This window comes from Scyliorhinus canicula, chromosome 20 (genome assembly GCF_902713615.1).
Source record: "Scyliorhinus canicula chromosome 20, sScyCan1.1, whole genome shotgun sequence".
In the NCBI taxonomy this organism is placed as follows: domain Eukaryota; kingdom Metazoa; phylum Chordata; class Chondrichthyes; order Carcharhiniformes; family Scyliorhinidae; genus Scyliorhinus; species Scyliorhinus canicula.
Window position 1 is genome coordinate 7,816,188 of NC_052165.1, and position 26,493 is coordinate 7,842,680.

At 43.3% G+C, this 26,493-nt stretch overlaps 1 protein-coding gene across 5 annotated transcripts in view; it reads right to left on the bottom strand.

Annotated features, from left to right (window-relative positions):
- The window catches only part of dock4 (dedicator of cytokinesis 4), a 440,672-nt gene that overhangs the window by 72,515 nt on the left and 341,664 nt on the right, over nt 1-26,493 (bottom strand). For all 5 annotated transcript variants that reach the window (XM_038780165.1, XM_038780167.1, XM_038780164.1 and 2 more), the window contains 6 exons: nt 23,470-23,556; nt 23,231-23,335; nt 17,779-17,920; nt 6,001-6,167; nt 4,262-4,348; nt 3,864-4,040 (listed from right to left, as the gene is read on the bottom strand). In XM_038780165.1, coding sequence (XP_038636093.1) covers nt 3,864-4,040; nt 4,262-4,348; nt 6,001-6,167; nt 17,779-17,920; nt 23,231-23,335; nt 23,470-23,556 — 765 coding nt within the window. The remainder of the gene's footprint in view (nt 1-3,863; nt 4,041-4,261; nt 4,349-6,000; nt 6,168-17,778; nt 17,921-23,230; nt 23,336-23,469; nt 23,557-26,493) is intronic.

A 26,493-nucleotide genomic window follows, 5' to 3' on the forward strand; every position in this document is an offset into this window, starting at 1 on the left:
AATTAACTCGATCCAAATCCATGCTCTTTACCACAGGCATCACCCTCCTTTGAAGTGTCAAAATAATAGTCTTTTGACTTGTATGTAACCCACAGCCTCGCAGGGGACACCACCCCAAAACGAACTTCGTTATTTTACAATGCGGCCTTAGATTAATTGAAAGTCGGCCACTTCTTCGCCAGTTCTGCTCCGACATCCTGTTAAATCCTTCCCACTTCCACTCTGTGTTCCTTGGCCCACTTGGACCTGCTCCTTCTCCTGAAAGCTATGAAATCGAACGATGTCTGCCCATGGTGGTTCATTGGATCAAGTCTTCTGCTGGAGTGTTCGGTGGGTCCTGTCCAGCTCTGGAGGGGACGCAAATCCATCAACATTTTCCCAAACATCTGCGAGAAATACGCAGTGGTATTTGGGCCCTCCACACCCTCCGTCAGGACTCAGATTCTGTCTTCTCAAGGTTATCCATCTTAGCCCACAGACTCTTGTTTTCCTCAGCCACCAGAGAGATCTCGGCCTCCAGCATGGCAACTTGCTCACTACACCTCGACAGAGCCTTCTCCGTATCCTCCAACACCTCTCTATATCCTCCAACACCTCGCCATGCTCCTTCACCATCTCCAAAGTCTTTTCCAACCTTTCTCGGATGGAACCCAGAGCCTCCTCTGCCAACTTTTGAAGGGTTTCTGACATCACCTTCCACCGTGTCTCAAATTACTATCAAATCCATTGTCAGTACGCCAGTAAGCATGTCTGCTGTGGTCGGAGCTGCCTCCGTCATTTTATCTACAGAGGGGCAATGTGAAGCCAAGTCAGTCAATGAATTTCCGTCTGCAGACTGCTTACCTCCAACCTTTCTTGCCATTACCTGGTTCCTTACACCTTCAGATGCATAAGGTTTTTCCACCAAAGCACCCCAGAAACCGGGCAAAAAAACAATGACTCTGGCAGGAGCTACCGAGTGCGCGACCAGAAGACCCAGTCCATTGACCAGGATTTTCACCACCTGTCCTCATAGTTCCTTCTGTGGCTTAGTGTGAAATTATGTTTTACAACTATTCATGCACTGGGATGCTTTATGAAATATGAGGTGCTGTTTAAGTGACACTTGTTGTAATGTCAGTGAGGATGGCAGAATTAATAATTTTACCATTAGGCATTGTGCTTTTGCTTTCAATTTCAAAGAATATTCGGATATTGTCCTTGTATAAATACTGTACAGGTGGAATCAATTTACTGTGAACACCCCATAATTGTCACTTTGACAATACTTGTGCAATCCATAACAATAAGAAATGGTATATCACTTAGACAATGATTAATTACTACCATCTGCTCCATTGGGTTTAGTTCATTTCATATTTAGTGATAAATGTAGTCATCTAGATAGCTGTAGAGGAGGAAGCGCAAAGGAAATGATGAACTACCAACACTGTACTGAAAAGAATTGTGGAATGACCAGCATGCATAATGCAACATTGCCATTTTAAACTGGCGAAGTGTTCTTTATTTATCACAACTAAATGTACGGGATAAATACAAAATCATTGGATTGTGGGAAACTTACATTTTAGCAAACTTTGAAGGTTGTAAGGCCAGTAAATTATTTGCCATTTATATTTTTTACTTGGCTTTTTACTCCCAATTTTCTAAACCGTAAATTATGTTGCCTCCTGTTCTCAGCACTGCTGATCAATCTGATCATGTTTGGGATTTTATTTTTTTTAACCATTCTGTCGCAGAAGGAATTTCAGTATAATTTGGTGTCCTGCCAGGGGACAAGGAACAGAATTGGATAATCGGCCGCTTGCAAGACAGGAAGCCCAACATCGGGGTAAAGGGGAGCTATAGAGCACATCAGAAAGTGGAAGCTGGGTCCTACAAGGATCAGTTCTGTCCACAATTTATATGGACAACTTAAGACTTTGGAATCAAAAATGCAATTTCTAAATTTGCAGATGACACTAACTTTGGCAGACGCGAGGGGGGATGGTCAATATTGAAGCGACTGCGAAAGATTATAAAGCGACATAAACAGGCAAACCCGATGGGCACACAATTTGCAAATTAACTTCAATACAGACAGATGTGAGACATCGGGATTCTCCGGCCCCCTCCACCAGGTTGGAGAATCCCCGGGGGGGGGGGGGGGGGGGGGGGGGGTGGGGGGGGGGGATTGGGGTGGCGCGAAGCCTCCCGCCCCGCCGCCAGCTGCTGTATTCTCCGGCGCCGTTCCCTCCCCCCCCCTCCCCCCCACCCCCCCCGGCCCCCCCGGCAATTCTGCCAGTGACCCTATGGGCCAAGCGGCCGTTACCGTTTGTGGCCAGTCCCGTGGTATGAATCACTCAGCTCACATACGCGGTGGGACCTTGCAGGGACGTCGAGCTGGGGCGGTCCTCGGGGGAGGGGGGCGGGGGAGGAGGGCCCATAGGTGGGCTGGCCCACCTCGTCTCGGCGTGCGGGCCTGTGCCGTGGGGGCACATCTTCCTTCCGCGCCGGTCATGGAACCCCCCCGCGTATGCGCCAAAACACGCTGGTGGTTCCGCGCATGCGCAAGATCATGCCGGCCCTTTGGCGCATGCGCAAACTCGCGCGGTCCCTTCCGGCATTCACCTAGCCCCCAGAAGTGTGGAGAATTCCGCACTTTCGGGAGCTGTTGCGCAGGAGTGGTTGCCGCCGGTTTTCCAGTCGGTGTGGGAACATAGTCCCCGGAAAGGAGATTCCCGGCCCATATTTAAGTTAGGGGGCCACATATTACTTTGGAAAGTAAGAATCTAAATGGGGTCACGGAGCAAAAGGATCTGCGAGTACACAGATCAGTATGCAGTGACACTGGTTAATAGAATCATAAAAAGACAAATCAAGCAATTCCGGTTTATTTCCCGAAGGACAGAATTCAAAATTAGAGACTTGACTTATATCATCCCTTGGTACAAGTACACAGATTGCTGTGTAGAATCCTGCTCAACATATCATAAAAAGGAAAAGAGACACTTGAGAGCACACAAAAATGATTTATAAGCATCATACCAGAAATGAGTGGTTATACTGTCAGCAAAGGATGAACAAAGCTGGTCTATTTTCTCCAAGCAGAAGGCTGAGGGATGACCTCAAAGAGGATTTAAAGAGAGTAGACAGTGTGGAAAACTAGATGCCAATAGGAAACGATCGCCAAGAAATCAAGCAGAGAATTCAGGAGAGACATCCTCATCCAGAGAGTGGTGGAACTCACTACCACAGGGAGTGGCTGGGGAGAATAGTAAATAAGCATTTAAGGGAAGTGAGATGAGTGAATGAGAGAGAAGGGAATAGAGGGTGATGCTGAGAGCGAGGTGGGAAAGGATGGGAGGAAACTGGATTGGGCCGAATGGCCTGTTACTGAGCTGTATTTTTATGCACATCTACGTATTTAATTCTTGTGTTTTCTTTTAAGTGTTGTTCTCAAGGTACGGGTGGGGACGTGGGATTAAATTCACAGGGCATAGAATGCAGGGTCCGCTAAGATAACAGGAGGATTGGTCTGTCAATAGGATCTCCTGAAAGTTAATGAGTCCATCACTGAAAGATTATTTTTGACAATTTGGTTTCCCATCATGTCCCAATATTTGAGACAGTGGATTTTTGGATTCAATCTGTATCTTTCTGATCTCAACTCGGGCTCAGAGCTTTCCGAGTTTATTCGGAAAGATACAATCTCCTCCTAGCTGCTTTTAACACACAAATGCTGAAGTGGCTGGAACTAAACAGTGATTAATATACTAATAAAACAACCTTGGAACAGTTTTTCATAATGACGTCGGGCAGCAGGAGTAATTTGTTGTCCTGCTACCGTTTGGATCTCTTCAACCCATCCCCCAGACGATTACCTCTTGGTATCTGGCAAGTCCTCCATTAACTGCCGCGTCAATGACTCCATTGAGACACATGGTCAGGGGATTTATATTCTGCATCTGTCTTGACTGACACTGGGTGATTAGAGTTCGTAGTTGTTGATTCTTGTTCTCCAGCACCTCAATTGCATTTTCAAGTGGACTCATTTCAACCTGGAAAAGAAGATTTCCGATGGAAATCAGACTTTTATAATGGATGAAAACAAGATGTCAAAATACATGCTGGGACTTTCCAGTAACTTTTGTTTCTGCTCATTTCGCTATTATCTTACTTCGAAAAATGCTGCAGCCTATATTTAGTGCACAAATTATGCACGTCATAGTTACAGCATTGCTACACGCTGAGAAATTTATAATTGGCGGATTGAACTCACCACTTCTCGTCTATCTACTTCAAACCAGCGTGAGATACCTGGTAAACTTTGAACCAATGTCAAAGTAGTTCGCTCAATCCATAGGCTCTGACAAAAATAACAGAGGGGAGATAATGAAATGTTAAAACCTATTCTCTGCATGCATCGATTAAAACTTTAATATTAACAACTTTTATACATTTCAGTCTTGGTGTTTTCAGGTCTGATGAAGTGAAAACATCATGAAGCAATTAAAATCCTGAATTCAAGCTCAAGAGATGGTTGTGGGTCAGGAGTGCTGGCCGCTTGATTAACCTCTGCCAATTGGTCTTAATAAGCCTTGATTGGCTGCCTGCTGCTGGAAGGGAGGTAGCCTTTCCAACACAATTGGCCAGTGACTGGATAATGTCAAGCAAACCACATGCTGGCTCAAATTATCAAGCTCACCTGCCACCTTACTCATCCCAAGATTCAACCCCAGATTTCAGTGGCAAAAAGCCAATATTCTAAATTGTCAAGTCTCATGAATATCAAGTTATGCTCATAGAACATAGAACGTAGAAAAATACAGCACAGAACAGGCCCTTCGGCCCACAATGTTGTGCCGAACTTTTGTCCTAGATTATGAACAAATTAATCTACACCCCATAATTCTACCGTAATCCATGTACCAATCCATTAGCCGCTTGAAGGTCCCTAATGTTTCCGACTCAACTACTTCCACAGGCAGTGCATTCCATGCCCCCACTACTCTCTGGGTAAAGAACCTACCTCTGACATCCCCCTGTATATTCCAGTTCTAAAATGTAAAGCCCATACTCATGAGGACACTATGGAAGCAAGAGCCAATGCTCTTGCGGACCAAGCAGCAAGGGAGACTGTCTCCTTTTGTGCCTCTCAGTGGCATCAGGAATCCAGTCACATTTACGAATTGTGAGTAACCACCTTATTACATGATTTACGTGAAATGCAGAATGATTGTACAAAGGAAGAAAAATGGACATGGTTAGAATCAGGTATTCAACTGTGTGATGATGACATTTGGAGAGAAGTTCAAACTTGTAAACCAGTCGCACCACAATCACCAATGCCCTTTTTAGCTCAACAAATTCATTCATGGGGACACATAGCACCTCAACAAATGATGGATCAATTCCATATAAGTTGGTGTGGTAAAGGATTAAAAAAACATGCACAATTGGCAGAAAACCATTGTGTAACCTGTCAAAAGAATAACTTGGGACCCAGAACTTCAATGCCTCAATTAAGAGCTCCTGCAGGTCCATTCCAGGATACACAGGTAGATTACATCACTCTTCCTAAACGTCAACAATACAATGACTTCCTTGTAATAGTGGATAAATTCTCCAGATGGGTGGAGGCTGCTCCAGCTAGAAGACAGACAGCTACCCATACAGCCAAAGTGTTATGCAAAGACTTTATCCCCAGATGGGGAGTACCAGCTAGCATTGACTCCGACAATGGATCACACTTTACAGGTGCTGTTTGTAAGGAAGTCTGTAAACTATTGAACATTAACTGCAATTTACGCTGTCCTTATCATCCACAATCATCAGGACAAGTGGAACGTATGAATCAAACTTTGAAAGAAAGACTGTCTAAACACAGCCAGGAAGGCATGAATTGGGTCCAAGCATCGCCAACAGTGTTATGCAGTATCAGAGCGACACCAAACAGAACAACTCGAATAAACATTTGGATTTATTCCTGTGGTACTCGCATAAAAGAAATATGCATACCTTGAACTCGTTTTCCTTGTCTTTAATTCCTTTGTGGAATGGCCTATCATATCTGAACCTCCAGATATTGTTAACTCGATAAAAGCTTTTAATATGGTCGGGTATAGCTTCTTTCTGCAGTATCTCATTATTATCAGGGATGGGGATTACTGCATAGATCTGCAGATCTGTATAATAGTTGTTAAGAAAATGACTGGAAACCTGATAGTTAATTAAAAATGCAGGTTATGAAGCATTCAGAACAGATCCAAGATGATTATCAAATCCTTTGGAATTTAAAGACAGAAACTAAGCATTCTGGTTGAAGTTAAAACCTGAATTGGTGGAAATGTGCAGCTTGTCCATCGTTGCCTGGAAGAAAATAAGTGTTAACTACTCAGCTCTTGTGCTTTCGTTAGAACAGTAGATGAAAAAAAATTACAATTGAAATTATATCCCAATGCTCATTAAATATGCAATTCCAGAAAGGAGAACTGACTCTACAAACTGTGCTTTAAAAAAAGCTATGTTGACTTATTTACTGAAGATTTGCAGTTCAACAAGAGAAATGATCACAATCATCATGGGAGGTGAGGGCACACATCAAGCGGCAAAGGCTAATTTTAATTCTTCTGCAAAATTGCCAAAAAGATGAACACTATTGTCAAGGTCCAAAAGAATGAAGGAAAATGTCAGAAACATTTAAATAATGGTAGAGCACCTGACCCATTGCACAATGATGTTGACACAGCCTAAACTACGCAGTGCTCCACGCAGGAAGCATGCATCAGTCTTGTTGACAATGTATGACTTGCAACTTTTTTTCTATTTTGGAGACAAACTTCACATCCATTGGATAGTAGATTCTGTTTCAGTTTGGATGTCAAACAGCTTTAAACCATATCAGTAAACCGTTACCTTATGAGCATTTTATTTATTAAATTTTATACCCCTCAGAGCTGTGCACAACAGGTTTAAAATGTCTGCTCCATGCCGACAGTTCTTTGCTGCCAGCAACTTCCTGCGGTTTGATAACTTTTCTCTGAGTCTACACCCAGGCTTAACTAATCAAGCACAGTGAGCAATGGTAAAGACTCACATAATCAAACAGAGAACAATTGAACATTATATTCCTCATGACACTGATGTAGCTTTGACAAAGAGTCATCGGACTCGAAACGTTAGCTCTTTTCTCCCCCTACAGATGCTGCCAGACTTGCTGAGATTTTCCAGCACTTTCCCTTTCGTTTCAGATTCCAGCATCCACAGTAGTTTGCTTTTATAAATATTATCTTGACTTTTAAAGAGAAATAAGAAAAACTTGTCAAAGAATTCTATTTGATTACAGCAATCAAAAAAACTTCACTTCCAGTGTGAGATTCAGTCTTATTGCATCACTTCCCATTTACTAAACTTAAAAAAAGAACTGTTCACTTTGTATTTTGGAGAGTTACATCCAAATGAGTCAATGCCTTCCGCAGAGGTCTCAATTTTTACTTAGCAAAGTAATTCTTCTTGATTTGGGTTTTAAAATGTCGTCTAGTTTGATACATGCCATTATGTAAAACAATCATAACTTGTAACCATAGTTCTTTAAATGGGGTTGCAGTTTGGATCATTTTGTGAATATAACATTTTACTCCTAAAATGTTCCTGAGGCTCAGCGGTAACAATCTCCCACTGAGGCAAATCTCCTCTAGAGATTTGATTGCATGATCTAGGCTGACACACATCAGTACAGTACAGTGAGAGTGCTGCACTTCAGAAGTGATGCCTTTCAGATGAGATGTTGAGCCGAGGACCACCCCCACCCCACTGTTTTGAAGAACAAAGGCGCCCTACTGATGCCTTGGTTAACATTTATCCCACAAACAACGACACTAAAGCTATTTGGTTCATTGTCCCATTGCTGATTGGGGCTTTGCTGGGTGGAGACTGGATACATTTTCAATATTACAACAGTGACTACCTTTCAAAGTAGCTCTTAATTACTGATGTACTGTGGTGTAAAGTATCAAAGTGGCTTCAATCAGGAAATCGCCAAAGAGTCAAGCCAACACTTAATTTAATTGGGTGAAGCTGTTAGATTTCTACTACTGCTATTACATTAGTGATGTGTTTCTGGAAGTTTTATGGGTGGAGATAGAAATGGAAAGGGGGTTTCGACAGGGAGTTCCAAAGAATACAATGGAAATTTCTACCAACAATGGCAGTGTGAAAGGAAGGGATGCCCAAATTAATCAAACAAAAGGAGAAGACTGTGCAGTTAAGGTGGGACAGGGCCATGATGTAAGACAAGGAACTTAAGTATGGTGTGTTAGAGGACCAGGAGCCATTGTTCAGAGAAGACATGGGTGCAGGATACATGTGGCAGAAATTAGTTTACAAAGAGTACCTAGAATGAAAATTTCTCAATCTCTCATCACACGGGATTGAAATTTGTAGAAACCGCCTCAGATTTAAGCATACTCAATTCAGCAAAACATGGCTGAAGTGAGGTCCAATATTCTGCTGCTTTGCTGTGCACGCGTGTCACACATCTTTAACTATCTTAAAGGTATAATTGTCCCTGATTTCATCTGCGAACTCAGAAAACACTGGGAAATTGTCCAAAGATGTGCAGATCAGGTGGATTGGCCATGCTAAATTGCCCTTAGTGCCCAAAAAAGATTAAGTCGGCTTACTGGGTTATGGAGATAGGGTGGAGGCTTGGGGTTAATTAGGGTGCTCTTTCCAAGGGCCGATGCAGACTCGAAGGGCTGAATGGCCTCCTTCTGCACTGCAAATTCTATGATTCCATGAACTGGCCTCAACACAACAGGTTTCAGTACTGCCAGCTATCACCAACATGTCACTAACAACTGTCAGCAGTTTATGATTCTGGACTATGATTAGTTTACAACACCAACTCAAAATGTAATAATAGGGGGTTGGGCAAAGCTCAAGAAACTACTCCATTTCCCAAATATGGTATATTTAGATGTAGAAATATCAGATTCGTAATTTAAAATATTCGTCGTATTTGTGAGTCCATTTGGATGCATTTGCAATATTGACTTGACATTCATAGAGTGGCAAGCATTTTCAATGGACACAATGTTCTTATTCAAAATTTGCATTCTAACAAGATTCAAAGCATTCAAGCAAATGATCCTAAAATCCATTTACCCATTAACCCAGGAAGGCAATATTGAAAGTAATTTTGGAAACATGCTGCCTTGTGTCTTTGGTAAAAGTAGCCTGAAGAATGAAAATCTACTTCCTTAGGATTCAGCTTGAAGTGTCTGTCAACCTGTTTTTTTCTGACAGGCAAAACCAAATGAAACTGGGTTTTGTGACCAGCAAAGAATAGCAGTGGGTAATTAGAAGGAAAACACTTACTGCGGTACCATCAAGGGCACTGCATATACCTTCATTAATATATTCCTTCATATTAATAGTCGTAAAGCCCACTTGCTTGACAAGGCAAGCTATTAAGTGAATAATCATTGCAGTGTGAACCATGATGACATGATTAGTGACAAAAATAAGTCATTACAAATAGCATTTATTCTACTTTGAATAGGAAACATCAATGCATTGAGAATTGCATTTATGGGTTATGCCCAACAAAATTCTGAAATCTGTTAGAAAATGGAAAATATGGATGTTCTAAAAAAAAAGTTAGTGTTGATGCTTTTCCAGTACTGTCACTCACTGCAGGAGAAGGAACAAGGCAGCAATTTACATTCCTATGACTAAGAAAACCATTTTGTATATTTATTTTTTTTGCATTGTTTTACCATGTGGGGGATGGAATCACAAAATAAGTAAATCACTAATAATGTTATCTGCTCGAGATTTCATTTCAAGAAACGCTGTTCTAACAGGAAGTATTGCCATCTGTTTTGTGTTATTTTTATTGCTGGGATTGTGTTCTATCTTTAATCATTGCACTATTTAATGGTACACAGTTTAAGAACAGGTCTAATCTACATTTTGCCACATCATTACTTGCTAAAATAGCACAGGTCTCAGCGTGTGATTAAGTTAGAAAAACACCTTTTCAGCTTGGGACAGCCAACTGATTAAAACTACAACGTTTCCTTTCAAAAATCTTTCCACAGGTTCGTAAATACTGCATTAATTTTTAATAAGTACCGTTCAACTGCAGTTTTATCAGAACTTAAAATATGTAGTACATATACTTCCTCACATTGATTGGCAAAAACGGTCCCGTTCAACCATTTCTGACAGCGGTGTCCTACTCCATATAGGCATTGAGCTATTACAAAGTTTAAAGCAAAAATGTGGACACCAAAAGCGGATTCATATGGTTGTAACTTATGTAACTCGGCAGCATTCAACCCCAGACAGTCCTGAAACTCAAGCAGATACCTAACTAAAATCCGGACAACCACAGCTATTTGTGAAATTCTCACATCCCTTTGTTAAAGCTGGACCGTCAGCAGGTACGACAATAACATACCAGCTGACTCCTCTTTCTGCTTCACCTTGGACAATAGAGGCATCAAAACCCACTGAGTGTAGACGAATATGAAATGGATCCCATTAACCTTGATCGCATTGTGATGGCTTCTCATCTCAATCAAAGACCTTGGGTGTCTGAAACGTTGTGTGAAAAGCCACAACACAGGATGTTAACTGGTCCAAAACCGCCCCTACACACCTTTGGAAAAGGATACAAACACATAGAAAATAGGAGCATGAAGATGCCATTCGGCCCTTCGAGCCTGCTCCACCATTCATTATCACAGCTGATCATCCATTCAATAGCGTAATCCCACTTTCCCCCCTGTTATGGGCCAGGGTTTAGAGAACACCAAAGTATATCATGGAGTTCACCTGACCCACAACTTTTAATAGATTTTGGTTATGGGGAGCACCAGGGCCCATTTTACAGGTGTGATGCAAGAGAGATCTGAAGTATGTTTAGCAACAGAGATCTAAAGTATGTTTAAAACAAAACAAAGTTTATTCTATGAATTCAGTTAACACTTTATAAACACACAGTAAACAGTTTATCAACTACCAACACTGATAATCCTCACAAATACAATACTCTATAGGTAACCCTTAATAACTTTCCGAACAACATCCATAAATCGAAATACCTTTTTTAACAAAGCCAGCAGGGTTTGAAATCTCAACAGAAAGTTGGTATCACTTTTAAATTATCAAGTGATCTGTAGACACCATTTTAACCTGCACACAGAGAGAGACTCCAACATCCTTGTAGTCTGAATACAACTTTCAACTGAAAACAAAATTAAGACACACTGCAGCTTCCAGCTCAAAACAAAAGTAAAGGACAGAATCACATTCCAGCTCCACCCACACAATGACATCACTGTAGCTATTTGATGAACACCCATTTCTTAAAGATACACCCCATGACACCCCATATCCTTTGAACCCCTTCGCCCTAAGTGCTGTATCTAACTGCTTCATCAAAACATGCATGTTTTGGCCTCAACTACCTCCTAATGAATTCCACAGGCTTACCACTCTCTGGGTGAAAAGATTTCTCCTCATCTCTGTCCTAAATGGTCTGCCCCGTATCCTTAGACTGTGACCCACTGGTTCTGGACACAGCCACCATTGGGAACATACTTCCTGCATCTACCCTGTCTAGTCCTGTTAGAATTTTATAGATTTCTATGAGATCCCCCCTCATTCTTCTGAACTCCAGCGAGTACAATCCTAACCGATTCAATCTCTCCTCATATGTCAGTCCTTCCATCCCAGAAATCAAACTGGTAAACCTTCGCTGCACTACCTCTAGAGAAAGCACATCCTTCCTCAGAAAAGGAGATCAAAACTGCATGCAATATTCCAGGTGTGCCTCACCAAGGCCCTGTATAAATGCAGCAAGACATCACTGCTCCTGTACTCAATGAAGGCCAGCATACCATTTGCCTTCTTTACCGCCTGCTGCACCTGCATGCTTACCTTCAGTGACTGGTGTACAGGTTAATGATTTAGATAAGGGAACAAATTTGGAGCTATTACATTTTGTTCCCTCATCTCAATCATTAACCTTGTACACCAGTCACTGAAGGTAACCAGGTTTTGTTGCACATTCCCCTCTCTATCATTTATGGCCATTCAGATAATGTTTGTCTTCTCGTTTTTGCTACCAAAATGGATAACCTCACATTTCTCCAAATTATACTGCACCTGCCATTCATTTGCCCACCCAATCAACTTATCCAAATCAAGGGTGGCATAGTGGTTAGCACTCCTGCCTCACAGCCCTGAGAACCCGGGTTTGATCCCGGCCCTGGGTCACTGCCTGTGTGGAGTTTGCACATTCTCCCCGGGTCTTCGTGGGTCTCACTCCTACAACCCCAAAAGATGTGCAGGGTAGGTGTATTGGCCACGCTAAATTGTCCCTCAATTGGAAAAAGAAAAGAATTGGGTCCTCCAAATATATTTTTTGAAAACTTGTCCAAATCACACTGAAGAATCTCTGCACCCTCCTCACAGCCTATCCTCCCACCCAACCTGGTGTCATCTGCAAATTTGGAGCAATTACGTTTTGTTCCCTCATCTAAATCATTAATCTCTAGTGAATAACTGGGGTCCTAGTCCACTAGTCATTGCCTGCCAATTTGAAAAAGACCCGTTAATCCCTACTCTTAGTTTCCTGTCTGCCAACCAGTTTTCTATCCATCTCAATACACTACCCCTAATGAGATGTGCTTCAATTTTATACCAATCTCTTATGCGGGACTTTGTCAAAAGTCTTCTGAAACTCAAAATATACCACATCCTCTGGCTCCTCTTTGTCCACTCTACCAGTTATAGCCTCAAAGAATTCCAGTAGACTCGTCAAGCACGATTTCCCTTTCATGCTGACTCTGTCCGATCCTGCCGCTGTATTCTCAATGCTCAGTTATAAAATCTTTGATAATGGATTCTAGAATTTTCCTCACTACCAACATCAGGCTTACTGGTCTATAATTCCCGGCTTTCTCTTTACGTCACTTTTTAGATACATTGGACTTGTAACAAGGCACATGGGTAAAGCGGCGATGTTAGTTGTCTACTTTGAAAAATAACAAGTGTTGCTCGGGGTCAGATATCATAAGAAGCAACATTTAAACCCCTGCTGCAAGACAACAATGCCTTATACCGTGAAAGTGAGAGAAGGGCTCGCCCCCAATCGGTCCCAACTTTAAGTCTATCAGAGAGCTGACCTCCTGGCAATTCAAGCACAAGAAGCCTTGCTGACTGAATATCTGTTTTCAGGACCTCCTCACCTGTTAAAATATTGGTTCATTTGAGAAACTACAGGCCTGAAATGAAAGAGTTTGAAATAATTCCAGATGGTAAAAATGTTTTTTTTCTTCATATGTATCTAATCTTGATGCATGTGCATGAGATGTCGCAGGTGAAATGCGAGTAAATAAATAATCTTATTTATTTTTAATTCCCAAACGCTTGCTGCTGAAAATCATTTAAATTGAGACAAATCATTCGGAAGGTAAGAAATCACACTGACCTCACAAAAACACTTTGATCACAGGCAACAACCATTGTGACTGCATACCTTTCTATTGAAATATATGGCATGTTGACTTTGTTAAACTTGATGTGGAATCTTGAAGTTATTGAAGCATGAGACAACTTGTGCTTTAACGTGCCATATTTTACTCGAATTAAAACCCAACAATATGGTGTGCCGTAATCTTTGCAGTTTAATAAATAACACTGTCTCACTCTTAAATTACCGAAAAGTTAAAAAACTTAAAGGCTTTAAAAATATGTATATTATTGGCCAATGTGACGACAATTAGTGTAGTCAGATTTTTAAAAAAATATTTTTATGCAAACATGTTTTTCCATTATAACTAAGTAACACCACTACAGCAAATCTTAATACAAACTACACCCACACAAACCCAAGACCACCCTCCCTTAGCCATCCATAAATAAAGCAAAACTTAACAAAAAGACAAACCCATCCCCTAACTGCTGACGGTAACCAGTTCCCCGAGAAAGGAGCTAAAAGGCTGCCATCTCGAGTACCTTCCACCGACCCCCTCATGGAACACTTGATCTTTTCAAGATATAAAAATTGCATCAGGTTCCCTAGCTAGCCGAGGCACTAGGAGGCACCGGGGGGGAACCTCTACCTCTACCCACCCCACCTCCCCCGCCTCCCAAGCAGAACTCTTGCCTCCGGGCTATTAATGAGGTGAAGGCTAGGACATCTGTCTTCGTCCCAGTCTGCAGCGCTAGTGAGTCAAATACTCCGAAAATGCCCACCAACGCGCACAACTCCAGCGGAATACCCAAAATACCCAGAAGTAGTGTCAGATAATGAAGCAATCCATGTCCAGCAAGATCTGGGCAATCTACAGATTTGGGTTGACAAGTGGCAAGTTACATTCGTGCCACACAAATGCCAGAAAAAACATCCAACAAAGCCCCATAACAAGTCCACAACCTCCCCTATATCACACAAATCCCACAATAAATAGAGGTGAACAAATATCTACCTTCTTAGTCCTTGAGCACTTCAGGTCACCCCCAGTCCATGCTTCTTGATGAACGCATTTGCATCCTCCAGTGCATCAATGTAGTAATCTCTCTCCTTAAAAGTCACCCAAAGACGAGCTGGGCACACCAAATCGCACATCACTCCTGTACAGCGCGGCCAGAGCTTTGCTGAATGGCGCAAGCTTTCTCGCCAGCTCTTCCCCAACGTCCTGATATATTCTGATAGTGGGTCCCTCCCATCTAGTCTCGATGGTCTTGCCTCAGAACCCGTTCCTTGTCTTGGCACCTGTGAAACCGACGATGATCACTTGTGGCGGCTCCCCGGATCTGGGCTTCTGCATCAGCAACCAATGGGCCCGATCCTTTTCAGGAGGGGACAGCAAACTCTCTCCACCCCCCCCCCCCCCCCCCACCCCCCTTTCCACCATACCCAAATTTCCATACATTCTGGACATATAGTTCATAGTCTGAGCTCTCCAGTAGCCCAACAATTCTTAAATTGTGCCATTTGGAGATGTTCTCTAGATCATCCACCTTGCCCTTCAACGCTTTCCAATGCTCAGCCAGCAACGCAATCTCTGCCTCTGGGGAGACAATCCGGTCAGTATGGTCTGGGAGCGCCACTTCCACCTTCTGCATCAGTGCGACTTGCTCTGGTTATCTTCTCTAGGGCCACCCGAATAGGGGCCAAAGGTTCTCAGCGACCACCTGCCGCTGTTTCGTAAATTTGTCTGCCAAGAAGTTTGCCACATCTCAGTCTGCCACAGATAGGCCAACGCCGCAGTAGAAGCCTCCGCCATGCCCCCCCCCCCCCCTCCCCCCACCCAGGCCAAGGCCCGAGGGACTTCAGAGCATGACGATCCCATGTCCAACTTCTGCCTTGTATTGTGTTTGCTGTGCATGACCTTTATGAGGGACGCTACCCCCAAACATCGCCCATAAACCAGGCAAAATGTCCCAAAATCAAAGTTCGCTCCACGTGTGCGACTGCTCACTACATAGCCACCACCCGAAGTCCACATCACTGCCACCCGAAGTCAGGTCTTTGCTGACCGGTGTGGAAACCAATGGCCTCCTTCTGTGCTGTAAACATGAATCTGTGATCTATGTGACAATCTGCGCATATTTATGTTTCGTCTGATGGAACAATCTTCCGTAGACCAGATAGTGGGGAAGAGGGACGAAATGCTCTGATAACTCAAAACATCTGCTGTGGGTCCTGCAGAATATGTTTAGTGGCACCATCATTTGGTGTCAATGTCTTAGTAAATGTATCCTTTGAAATTACCTTTTTGACCTTACCTTGTCAAGGTAAAAAACAAGCACCTGTATCATTCCACCAGCATATGCTATTGTTGAACTTCACAACTGGCAATGTCTGATACAGGGTTATGCCAACTTCAGAGTCCCAGGGGAGATGAGAAGTAGGGAGATTGGCATATACTTTCGTAAGGATTTTATTTCACATACTGAATTGATCCTTTTAAATTTTAGAGGCTGATAACTTTAATATGATACTTACACTGAGTCAACCGGAAATAGTGCTTGACTTTCAATGAAAAGGCAAGAGGGCGAGTTACATGGGTGTTAATCAAATCACTTCGACCAGCAAAGTGACCTTAGAACATTTCCATGTTGCTCATATCAAATGTACACCTGCTAGTAGCAACTCAAACATCCAAACAGCCAGAATCTTCGAAAACGGATCACCCCATCCTCCTGAATGAAAAGACTAGTACAGGATGAATTTTAGCTCACTGGGATAGTCATGTGGGTGGTGGGAAAGTGGAAAAAAATAACACTAATATATAGGGAACAACACCTAGGACAGGGAATATTACAAAAAGCTAAGATAACGAGGTGACAACAGGAATTTCTTGAACAAGGATTGTCAACTTACTTATGACTCCGAGTAGTGGGACACAAGCCAATGGCCACGATGCGCCGGAACAGCAGCTTGCCACGGCGCAGCATGGCCGATAAAAGCCAGGAGATCTCACTCCCGGGATCTACCCGGCTCACAACATCTCAAGAGATCCAACGTGATCTCGCGAGACGTTGCGATGTTAATCCTGCCCAATGGGGACGGAGTCACTTTTTGGCAAATCTGCACATTAGAGAGAGACAGCTCGCCTCACTCTAATGTGCAGATTCCCTGAGGTACCTGAGGCTTTCGGATTCTTTGCCTCAGAGGGACGGTCTCCCAGGGGATCGGAGGCCCCCAGCTGCATGCCCTTTGGGTGGGTAGTGCCCTGGCACGTCTGGTGCCACCTGGGGTTTCTGGCACTACCAAGGCACCAAGGTGGCACCTTGGAGCTCCGCACTGTACAAAACGGGACTATGGAGGCCTCAGCCACACGTTCCCCACTCAGGCCCCTTCTACAATGCGAGTCGCATTGAGTAGCCATGGCCGAGACACACGCGGCTAAACGCGCTCGCTATTGGACTTTGTTCCCTTTTAGGAGAATCATGCCGTGTTTTATCCCTGGGGAAAATCCAGTTTTGAGTAAAATTTCGACAATATGTCAAGGTGGATAGAAGAGTTCTATGGACCATCCCCATAATCCCCATGGGCAGCATGGTAGCATTGTGGATAGCACAATTGCTTCGCAGCTCCAGGGTCCCAGGTTCGATTCCCGGCTTGGGTCACTGTGTGTGTGGAGTCTACACATTCTCCCCGTGTGTGCGTGGGTTTCCTCCGGATGCTCCGGTTTCCTCCCACAGTCCAAAGATGTGCGGGTTAGGTGGATTGGCCATGATAAATTGCCCTTAGTGTCCAAAATTGCCCTTAGCGTTGGGTAGGGTTACTGGGTAATGGGGATGGGGTGGAGGTGTGGGCTTGGGTAGGGTGCTCTTTCCAAGAGCCGGTGCAGACTCGATGGACCGATTGGCCTCCTTCTGCACTGCAGATTCTGTGATTTTGTTTTTGTTGTGATGAGTGGCTGAGATGACAGGCTTCTGCAATCAAATCACACAATTCTACCTGACATGCAATCATGTCAGGCAATTTGAATTCTAACAGTATTGAGTTATGTTCCTCAAAGTTAGAGAAAATTTCCATATTTAAACCACTGAAAAAATATTTAGAAAGAAGAATTATTCGTGAGATAATTTTTATAATAGACTTGAGACATTTTTCTAGTTCCTATTCCCCGAGATAGAGTTCACTACAAAATCGGAGATGAAATCTATATGCCTTCCATACAACAATAAATAAAATTTAAGACAACTCATCAGCACAAGACTCCTTCAGGTTCACTTATGAATTATGCCAGTCTGGTTGTAGGATACACTGCGCGTCGGCCTGAAAGATTGTGTCCTCAGGCTGGTTGGCATGCTGCATGGCAATCGCATGTGGGAACTCATTCAACATTCGCTGTTGGAAGGCCTCCAAACGCTCGTAATCGTGTCCTCGACAGACAAACTCCTTGTTCTGTTGGAGGTGAAAAATGAGGAAGCAGTTACCTGACAGACCCTTCAAAGCAGTATGACACAATCTGAGGGATATGCATGTTTTGCCAGTGATTTGATCAACAACAGGTAGAGAACTTGGACTGAGCGCTACATGAGTTTAGAAAAGAGGAGATGCAGGGAGGCACAGAAGAGTGCCTCTGTGTGATGATGGAAACTACATATACACTCATTAAACTACTGAAAAGAAAATTCCTCAAATGTCTGCTAGTCTTCTGTTGTACCAAGTGACTGTGTTGATTATACCTGGAACTTAAGTAGTAACAGGCGGAAGTTCAGTGCAGCTTCATGTCATAGACTTTTATTCTGGGTTGTTTTTGAGCAGAGAACTTTACTGAAGCAGCAATCCCCCCCCAGTATATCCATAAAACAGAACAGAGCGTCATGGCAGGAGGGACAATTAAGCAAGTGAGCTGGCAGCCAGACAGGAGGCAGCACATATCACCAGGGTGACCAGCCCTGATGAAATACAATACGAGACACTTTGACTGTGGACCCAGGGGGAGATTGGGTGGGAGGGCTGGTGATCATTTGAAGGAAGGGAGGTTTGCTGGTGGCCACAAGAGGACTAAACCTGTATCTGCTCCATGGTGCTAGGTGTTGGCCATGGACCTATTCCTCTGCCTCACCCTAACCCAGCCAGAGTGTCAACGTCTGGGATTGATGGAACACATGACAAAGCATCCTTACAAGGAATCTACTGGTGAGATCTCTGCAAGTACTGTAGGGCTGTTGAGAAGGGCCCAGAAAAAAATGCAGGCATTATGATGACACAGACAAGTTGGATAGTAGCAAATGAAAGATGTCAGAGGCTCATAAAGGAAGTTTAATAATAGTTGGCAGCGTTATTCACAGAGACTCCATCCTTGAAATGTTCTAACTGATGGCTCTTGCAGGGCCGTTGATCTTGAGTATCTGTTATTTTGGCTTCAATAGCATTGGGAGGTGAGCTGGCCCACTCAATGAGGCTGAGCTGTTGCAAAGTACTGCACTCCCCTTTCTACTCTTGAGCGAGCGGAGCTTTCTGCATCGCCTTGCCAGTGATCCTCCTGGAGCCGACCACTTCAAAAGCCTATTACCATACTGGATAGACCTGGGGTTTGGGGTGCTCCTGCCGGAGGACAGAAACAGAACTTCCCTCCACACACTCTCAACTTCCAAGTGGACAATCGAGGAGGCCTTGGAGAACCTGGGGCCTTACCTGCAACTCAACTTTCAGCAGTTTCTTCCTCCACCACTTCAACAGTGAAGTCTTGCCAAAGGGATCTGTCACCTTGCCTGAACAGGTGCACACGTGTTTTAAATAACTCACTATATGAGCTACGCTCCCAAAGTGAGTTGGTTTCTCAGCAAGAACCCCATCATTGAGGTTCTACCTGCCATAAACTGGGCAGGGACCTTTGAGTCTACTGCCCTATGTAGTTACTCCCATTAATGTTTCCTTATATGTGATAGAATACTCTGCTTTGTAGGAAATAATTCCCGAAGCACTATGTGATATTTAGGCATGTGCTAAGATTGCAGTTTGGTGACAACTACATTAGGATCACATTCAGAATTACAAATGGATTCACAAAACTAATCTGGAGAATGGTTCAAATTACGCGGGAATTAGTTCAAAAGTAAGATGCCAAGAATAAAGGGTTAAAAGGCTGAGAAATAGGTTAGCGGTAAAATTAATGGAAGCAAATAGAATAAATGGATCAAAGAGGCATTTTTGGGAGAGAATAAAACAAAGAATATGGGCAGATGGATTAATTAAAAAGAGAACTTACAATGTTGGGTCGAATAAATTATGTTTGTTTTTCTACAATGTTGGGTCTATTAAATTATGTTAGTCTTTCAGAGCAGCACGGTGGCGCAGTGGTTAGCCCTGCAGACTCACGGTGCCGAGGTCCCAGGTTCGATCCCGGCTCTGGGTCACTGTCCGTGTGGAGTTTGCACATTCTCCCCGTGTTTGCGTGGGTTTCGCCCCCACAACCCAAAAGACGTGCAGGATAAGTGGATTGGCCACACTAAATTGCCCATTAATTGGAAAAAATGAATTGGGTATTCTAAATTTTTTTTAAAAATTATGTTAGTCCTTATGTTAGGCCTATTGATCTACAGCCAAATTGCAGCCGAGGCAATTTCTTCATATAAAGAGGGATATGGACAGACGGTCACACCAAACCTCTCTTCTTGTACTGCCAGTTTTAGACCATTACTGGCAAAGGCCTAGGAATATATCAACCACCTAGCCTCTCTCGTTAGCAAAGACACAGCAAATGAATAAACAGAGGAAGTACCCTTTAAAAAAAAACAGATATTGTTTTTCTTTTTGAGTCATCAGAGCTGAAAACTGACAACTCTGTGATGTTCGAATTCTGGTGACGTACAATAAAAATGTGAAATCAGAATTCAATTTGATGGGCGGCACGGTGGCGCAGTGGTTAGCACTGCTGCCTCACGGCACCGAGGACCCGGGTTCGATCCCGGGTCGCATGTCCGTGGGGAGTTTGCACATTCTCCCCGTGTCTGCGTGGGTCTCACCCCCACAACCCAAAGACGTGCAGGGTAGAGAGATTGGCTGCGCTAAATTGCCCGTTAATTGGAAAAAAAGAATTGGGTACTCTAAATTTATTAAAGAAAAGAATTAAAATTTTATTCCAAAAGGTTTGAAATAATTCTTCAAAACACTGATTTATAACTACAATAACACCTAACACTGACACAAGGGGTCACCACAAATGTGCTCTAAATTAATCATATTGAGTGTGGGTTTTAATAATCCATCTACAAGTAGGCTTTTACGTTTAAAAACATAATGGGAATACAATTTTTAAAATCTGCAAAATGGATTGATTTGAGGGACAGTAAACACAGGCGCGCACACACAGACATTATTAAAAAAGTGGTTTTCATTATATTATATAACTTTGCATATGAATGATTCAGATATTTTCTAAAAAAAAATAACTGTGGTTAAGATTTCAAGTTTGCATACTAACTTAAAGCTAAGTGGATCATGATCAATATGACGCACTGTATCATTTAACTGTATCCCTCCTCCATAATTCAAAAAAAATGTTGATTTGTCTAAATAAAGGGTAATTGTCATTTCCTCTTGCAGTTTCTAATCCTCGTGTGCCATGCATCATTTCCTCAATCTGGCCTGCGGCCTGATGGATGTTTATTGCTGCTCTTCTTGAAGCTGCCAAGTTGACTTGGGTGTCTTAGAAGGGCACAATCATCGACTTATTTTAGAGTATTTTATTTTTGGGGAGAAAATGCTTTGCTTCCTTCCCGCTTTTGGGTATTCTCATTCCATCGCAGATGGGAAGCCGAGGGGTTGACTTGTTCTCAGGCTTTTACCAGTACCCACCATTACTGCTGGCAGATGGTTTCCAACGCCGCCCCCCCCCCCCCCCCCCCCCCCCACACACACACACACACACACACACACACACACACACACACACAGTGGAGTAACTGGAGTCCAGAACTCATCACATGAAAAATTCAGGATGCAATCCCATTTCTGACTGTTGGATGCTACTTCAATCTACAGTACTCAGAATTTGTAGTTAAAGGTTTCAAGAAAGGGCAGCATGGTAGCACAGTGGTTAACACAATTGCTTCACAGCTCCAGGGTCCCAGGTTTGAATCCCGGCTTGGTCACTGTCTGTGTGGAGTCTGTACGTTCTCCCAGTGTCTGCGTGGGTTTCCATTGGGTGCTCCGGTTTCCTCCCACAGTCCAAAGACGCGCAGGTTAGGTAGATTGACCATGCCAAATTGCCCTTCGTGTCCAAAATTGCCCTTTAGTGTTGGGTGGGGTTACTGAGTTTATGGGGATAGGGTGGAGGTGTGGGCTTGGGTTGTGTGCTCTTTCCAAGGACCGGTGCAGACTCGATAGGCCAAATGGCCTCCTTCTGCACTGTAAATTCTATGATTCTATGAGGATGCATCGCTCATTATGCTGTGCAGCTATTCTTCCTTTGTGCAAAAAAATGGGGTAGATTTTGACCTTTGGGCAATCAACTGGTTAGAGCAACAAGGCAATAATTCATCCTCTCAGACAAATGCCCTTAACGAGGTGTCATTTTGCAGCTCTGCCCTGGTTAAAACTGCACCACAGCGACCATCAGCTGGGTAAATTGGATGTAGCAAGCTGGGGGATTGGTGTGTTCAGAGTTTCCGCTAAACTAAGGAAATGCACAGCCATGCAGCAACCTAGAAGGTACCATGCAGGTCTTGTTCCAAGTTAATTAATATGCATGTGTGGGCATAAGACACAGGAGCAGAATTAGGCCATTCAGTCCCTCAAGTCTGTTCCGCCATTCAATCATGGCTTATAAGTTTCTCATCCCCATTTTCATGCCTTCTCCTCATAACCCCTGATCCCCCTATTAATCATGGCATGCAAAAAAAAAAAAGGACCATGCATTGAAGAGAACTGGCTGCACACACTAACTACATTTTAAAGAGAACATTGGATGAGAATAGCTCCTTTTGGGGTCACTAAAATAATTACCTTCACAGGTACATATTATATCAGTTTCAAACTAAAATGGCAATCAGAATCCAACTTCCATCACAGGACTCAGTCTCCCTGCTGAGAGAGACCTATCATCCAAAATACAGGGTATTTCAAACACTCCGTGATCTGTCCCTTTTAACACAGGACCATCTGTAATGTCGGTGTTGATGGGGTGCTACGGCCACCAGACCTACATTGAGGCCACTACTGTTCAATTTACAGCAGTCAAGAGCATTCAAATTGACCCCAAAATACAAAAAAAGGGAAACGTGAATCGTACTCATTTCGATCTTCATAAAGTATTTTGTATAGGAGCAGAGAAAAACAGCTTTACTAATCTGCACAAATGGAGATTACTTAGAACACAAAATGGGGATTCAATATCATGTGGGGAAAATTATGTCTCATGTCACATTGGTCTAAAGATTTCCTCCTTGCACTCCGCAATTAAAAAGCTGGTTTTTGCTGTTTGAGAATCTACCTTTAAATCTCCTTTTTCCTCCTGATTCTGCTACATACCATACTCCGCACTGATCAACCCACACATCACGTTAATGCAGTGCTTCTTACTCAGACAAATGCTCTTCTTTCTGTGCAATTATTATACTGTCAAAACTCATCATTTGCAAACAAAAACTTTAACAAATGAACCATTTGCTAAACTTTAATTACTACCCTTACACATTTACATTGTATATTTGGCAAATGAACATTCTATTTTTAAATTGTAAGCATTTTATATCATGTACTCACTCTTAGGAAAAATGGAAATTTTTTCCCATAAAATCCAACTCTAAAAAACTCGGGCTCCAAGCGCTGTTGATCCATTATTTTATCATAGAAAGCGGCTTCCATCATCTGGTGAATCAATGCACAAATAAAACTGCATAATACACATATCAGCCGTTGTACTACCAATCTATTCTGATATCAAGTATACATGCGAGATGTGATGCATTTTAAGGATAATTGCTGAATGATATATTAATTACCCTCATCTTGCTCAGGTTGCGGTAATCGTAGAAGCTCTCATATTGGTCTGCTAATTCCCGGCAAAGGATTATTCCATTTTCCCAACACTATAAAAGAACAAAGAGCCCATTTTTGCATTTGAATAGTAATGAAAAGTCCACACGAAGACAAGTTGAAAACCAATAAGATTCTTTATATACTGCGGTAACTGAAGATAGCGGAGAGGAAGATTGGTCAGAGTGAATCATGGCCACCAACACCTGCTGCGTGTCATGGCAGGATTCAGCTCCACACTTGTCAGTTGTTTGATGACCTCGTAATACCTATCTTCCTTACGTGGGAGGGCAAAGGTGAGCAATGTACTTTAATTAAGTCAAAGCACCTTCCAAAGAACATGCTCGGTGATGGAAATTCAGAACGTAGTCAACCCCTGTCAGACGGGGTCATCTGATACTCGAGGCAAACAGGTTCACAGCACCCGAGACCACTGTTGATAATTGACCGGCTGGCCTTTCTCAAAAACGTATAAAGTTCAAACAAGATGGATGGACGGGATGCAGGGATTATGTTTCGGCTGGGGGGGGGGCTTCTAGAACAGGGTCACAGTCGCGGGATATGGAGTAGGACTGAGATGAGGAGAAACCACGTCACTCAGAGGGTGGTGAGTCTGTGGAATGCTCTACCACAGAAGGCTGTGGAGTCAAGTCACTGAATATATTCAAGAATGAAATGAATACATTTCTAGACACTAAAGGTGCCAAGGGTATGGGGAGAGAGCTGAAGTGTGGTGTGGAGATAGAGGATCAGCCATGAGTGATGGAGCAGATCTGAAGGGCCAAATCACCTACTCCTGCTCCCATTTTCTATGTTTTTATTATGCAACCATGCCTTATCAATGGGAGTCAATATCGTTCCCATTTTAGGTAAGTCTGCACGCAGATGCCCTGCCAGCTTGGGGTGGTTCTGGCTGGACAATAGCATGGTTTTAGTTGGTTGAACTCCAGTCATGTCCCTGTACATGCTGGAGTTGCTGTGTCTTGTCTCTGCCAACCTATATCAATGCTGTTGGAATTTACATTCAGGGGAATGCTTCCTCAGTGAGCGTGCAAACACCATATTGGGCAAACAGAAACTGTATCCGTGTGGACTCCATAGGTTCCCACGAAAGGTTGGCTGATGGAGAAAAATAAACTGCTTGCCTTAAATTGGAACAACAGCTGCGCATAGTTCCAGTTTGATATTTGTGACCTCCAGCTGCTTTTCACTTAAATGTCGAACAAGTTTGGACACATTTCAATGACATTTTGGCTTATGCTTTCAGCAATAGTTTGAAATGCACCATGTCGTGGTCGTCCATTAATCTGCTGCATGGCTTCACTCTGGTAACTGACTGCTTTGTTTCAGGATGTAAAAATCAAATATCAATCTGTTCTTGGGTCAAGGATGCATCAAGGATGCTTCATGCTCGTCTATCTTGCAGAAGACTATGCCGTGATCAGCTCATTTTTTCAAACACTGAGCGATGAGGGCCAGTACTACTGACCTCCTTGATACCACACAAGTGACGGCATCGCTCGCAATGCATGCACTGAAGTCTGCCATGATTAGTTTGTTAATAGTATGTCAGAAATGAAATTATTAAGGTCTTGATAAACTGCTATGAGTGAAATGGTTTTCTGACCATTGGCTAATTTTCTGGCCAATATCTAATGAAGTTGCTTCCAATCAGATCAATTGTGTTCAAAAGGTAATAAATATGCCCACTGTCCCCTATTCATCCTGGCAATTATGTCGCTGGCGATCTTCCTCAGAATGGCGAAAAATTGGAAAGGGATCCAGAAAGAAGGCAGAGAGCTTAGTGTTTTACTCTATGAGGAAGGCCTGCTCCTCTACATCTCGGACCCGCAAGGCAGAATGGAAGGGATCATAAAGCTCCTGAAAGAGTTTGGAGCTTTCTCGGGCTACAAACTCAATCTGAGCAGGAGCACAATCTTCCCGGTGAACCCGAAAGGGTGAGGGGTAGAGCTGGAGGGACTGTTGTTCAGACAAGCACAAAGCAAATTCCGCTACCTCGGTTCCAAATTGCCCACAGCTGGACATGGATCCTGACCAGTCTAGCGGAGGAAGTAAAAAAGGACCTGCAGAGGTGGGACATATGCCCATTCTCCCTAGTGGGGAGGATGCGGACGATCAAGATGAATGTGATGCCCAGGTTCCTCGTCCTGTTCAGATTCATAACGCTCTGCATCCCCAAGGCCTTCTTCAACACAGTTTACAAATTGATCGTGACGTTTGGCTGGGGGCTTGGGGGGGGGGGGCCTGGCTATTATGCTACCACTGCAGAGAGAGTGAGGGGATGGGTGAAGGAACCGGAAACAGAATGGGTGAGGAAGGAGGAGAGTTCCTGTGTAGGGACATCCATCCGAGCTCTCGCCACAACAGCACTCCCATCCCTGCCAGCCAAACACTCAACAAACCCAGTGGTAATACCCACACTCCGGACATGGAATCAAATGAGACATCACTTCAGTTTGACCAAAATGCCCACCATGGCCCCCATCTGCGGCAACCACAGGTTCACGCCAGCCACAACGGATGCCACCTTTAAGAGGTGAAGACAGAACGGAGGGACTTTTACACGGACGACAGACGAGCGACAATGTTTAACCTATCATTGTAATCATTCCACCGCATATGTCTATGATAGCCTGGTAACATGCTCCTAGTCATTTCTTTGACCCTCTGGATATTCTACAAAATGTGTAAGCTACTTTTGATCATTGCTTCCATCCATGAAGAATGGACTGTGTTATGTCAGAGTAAGATTAGGTATGTACCATTGGTTCTCTGTCAATTGCATACAGGGAGTAATTTTTATGTTTGTCAAGTCCCATATGCACCTATTTGCGGTCCATTGAAGCAGGAGAAGATGAAGATCATAAATGGAAGTTAATCTTGGGTGGTTGCACAATCCAGTTTGGCATAAGCAACCTGTTACGCACCACTAATTCTATTCTCTTGAAGTTGTTGCACCCAATCTATCA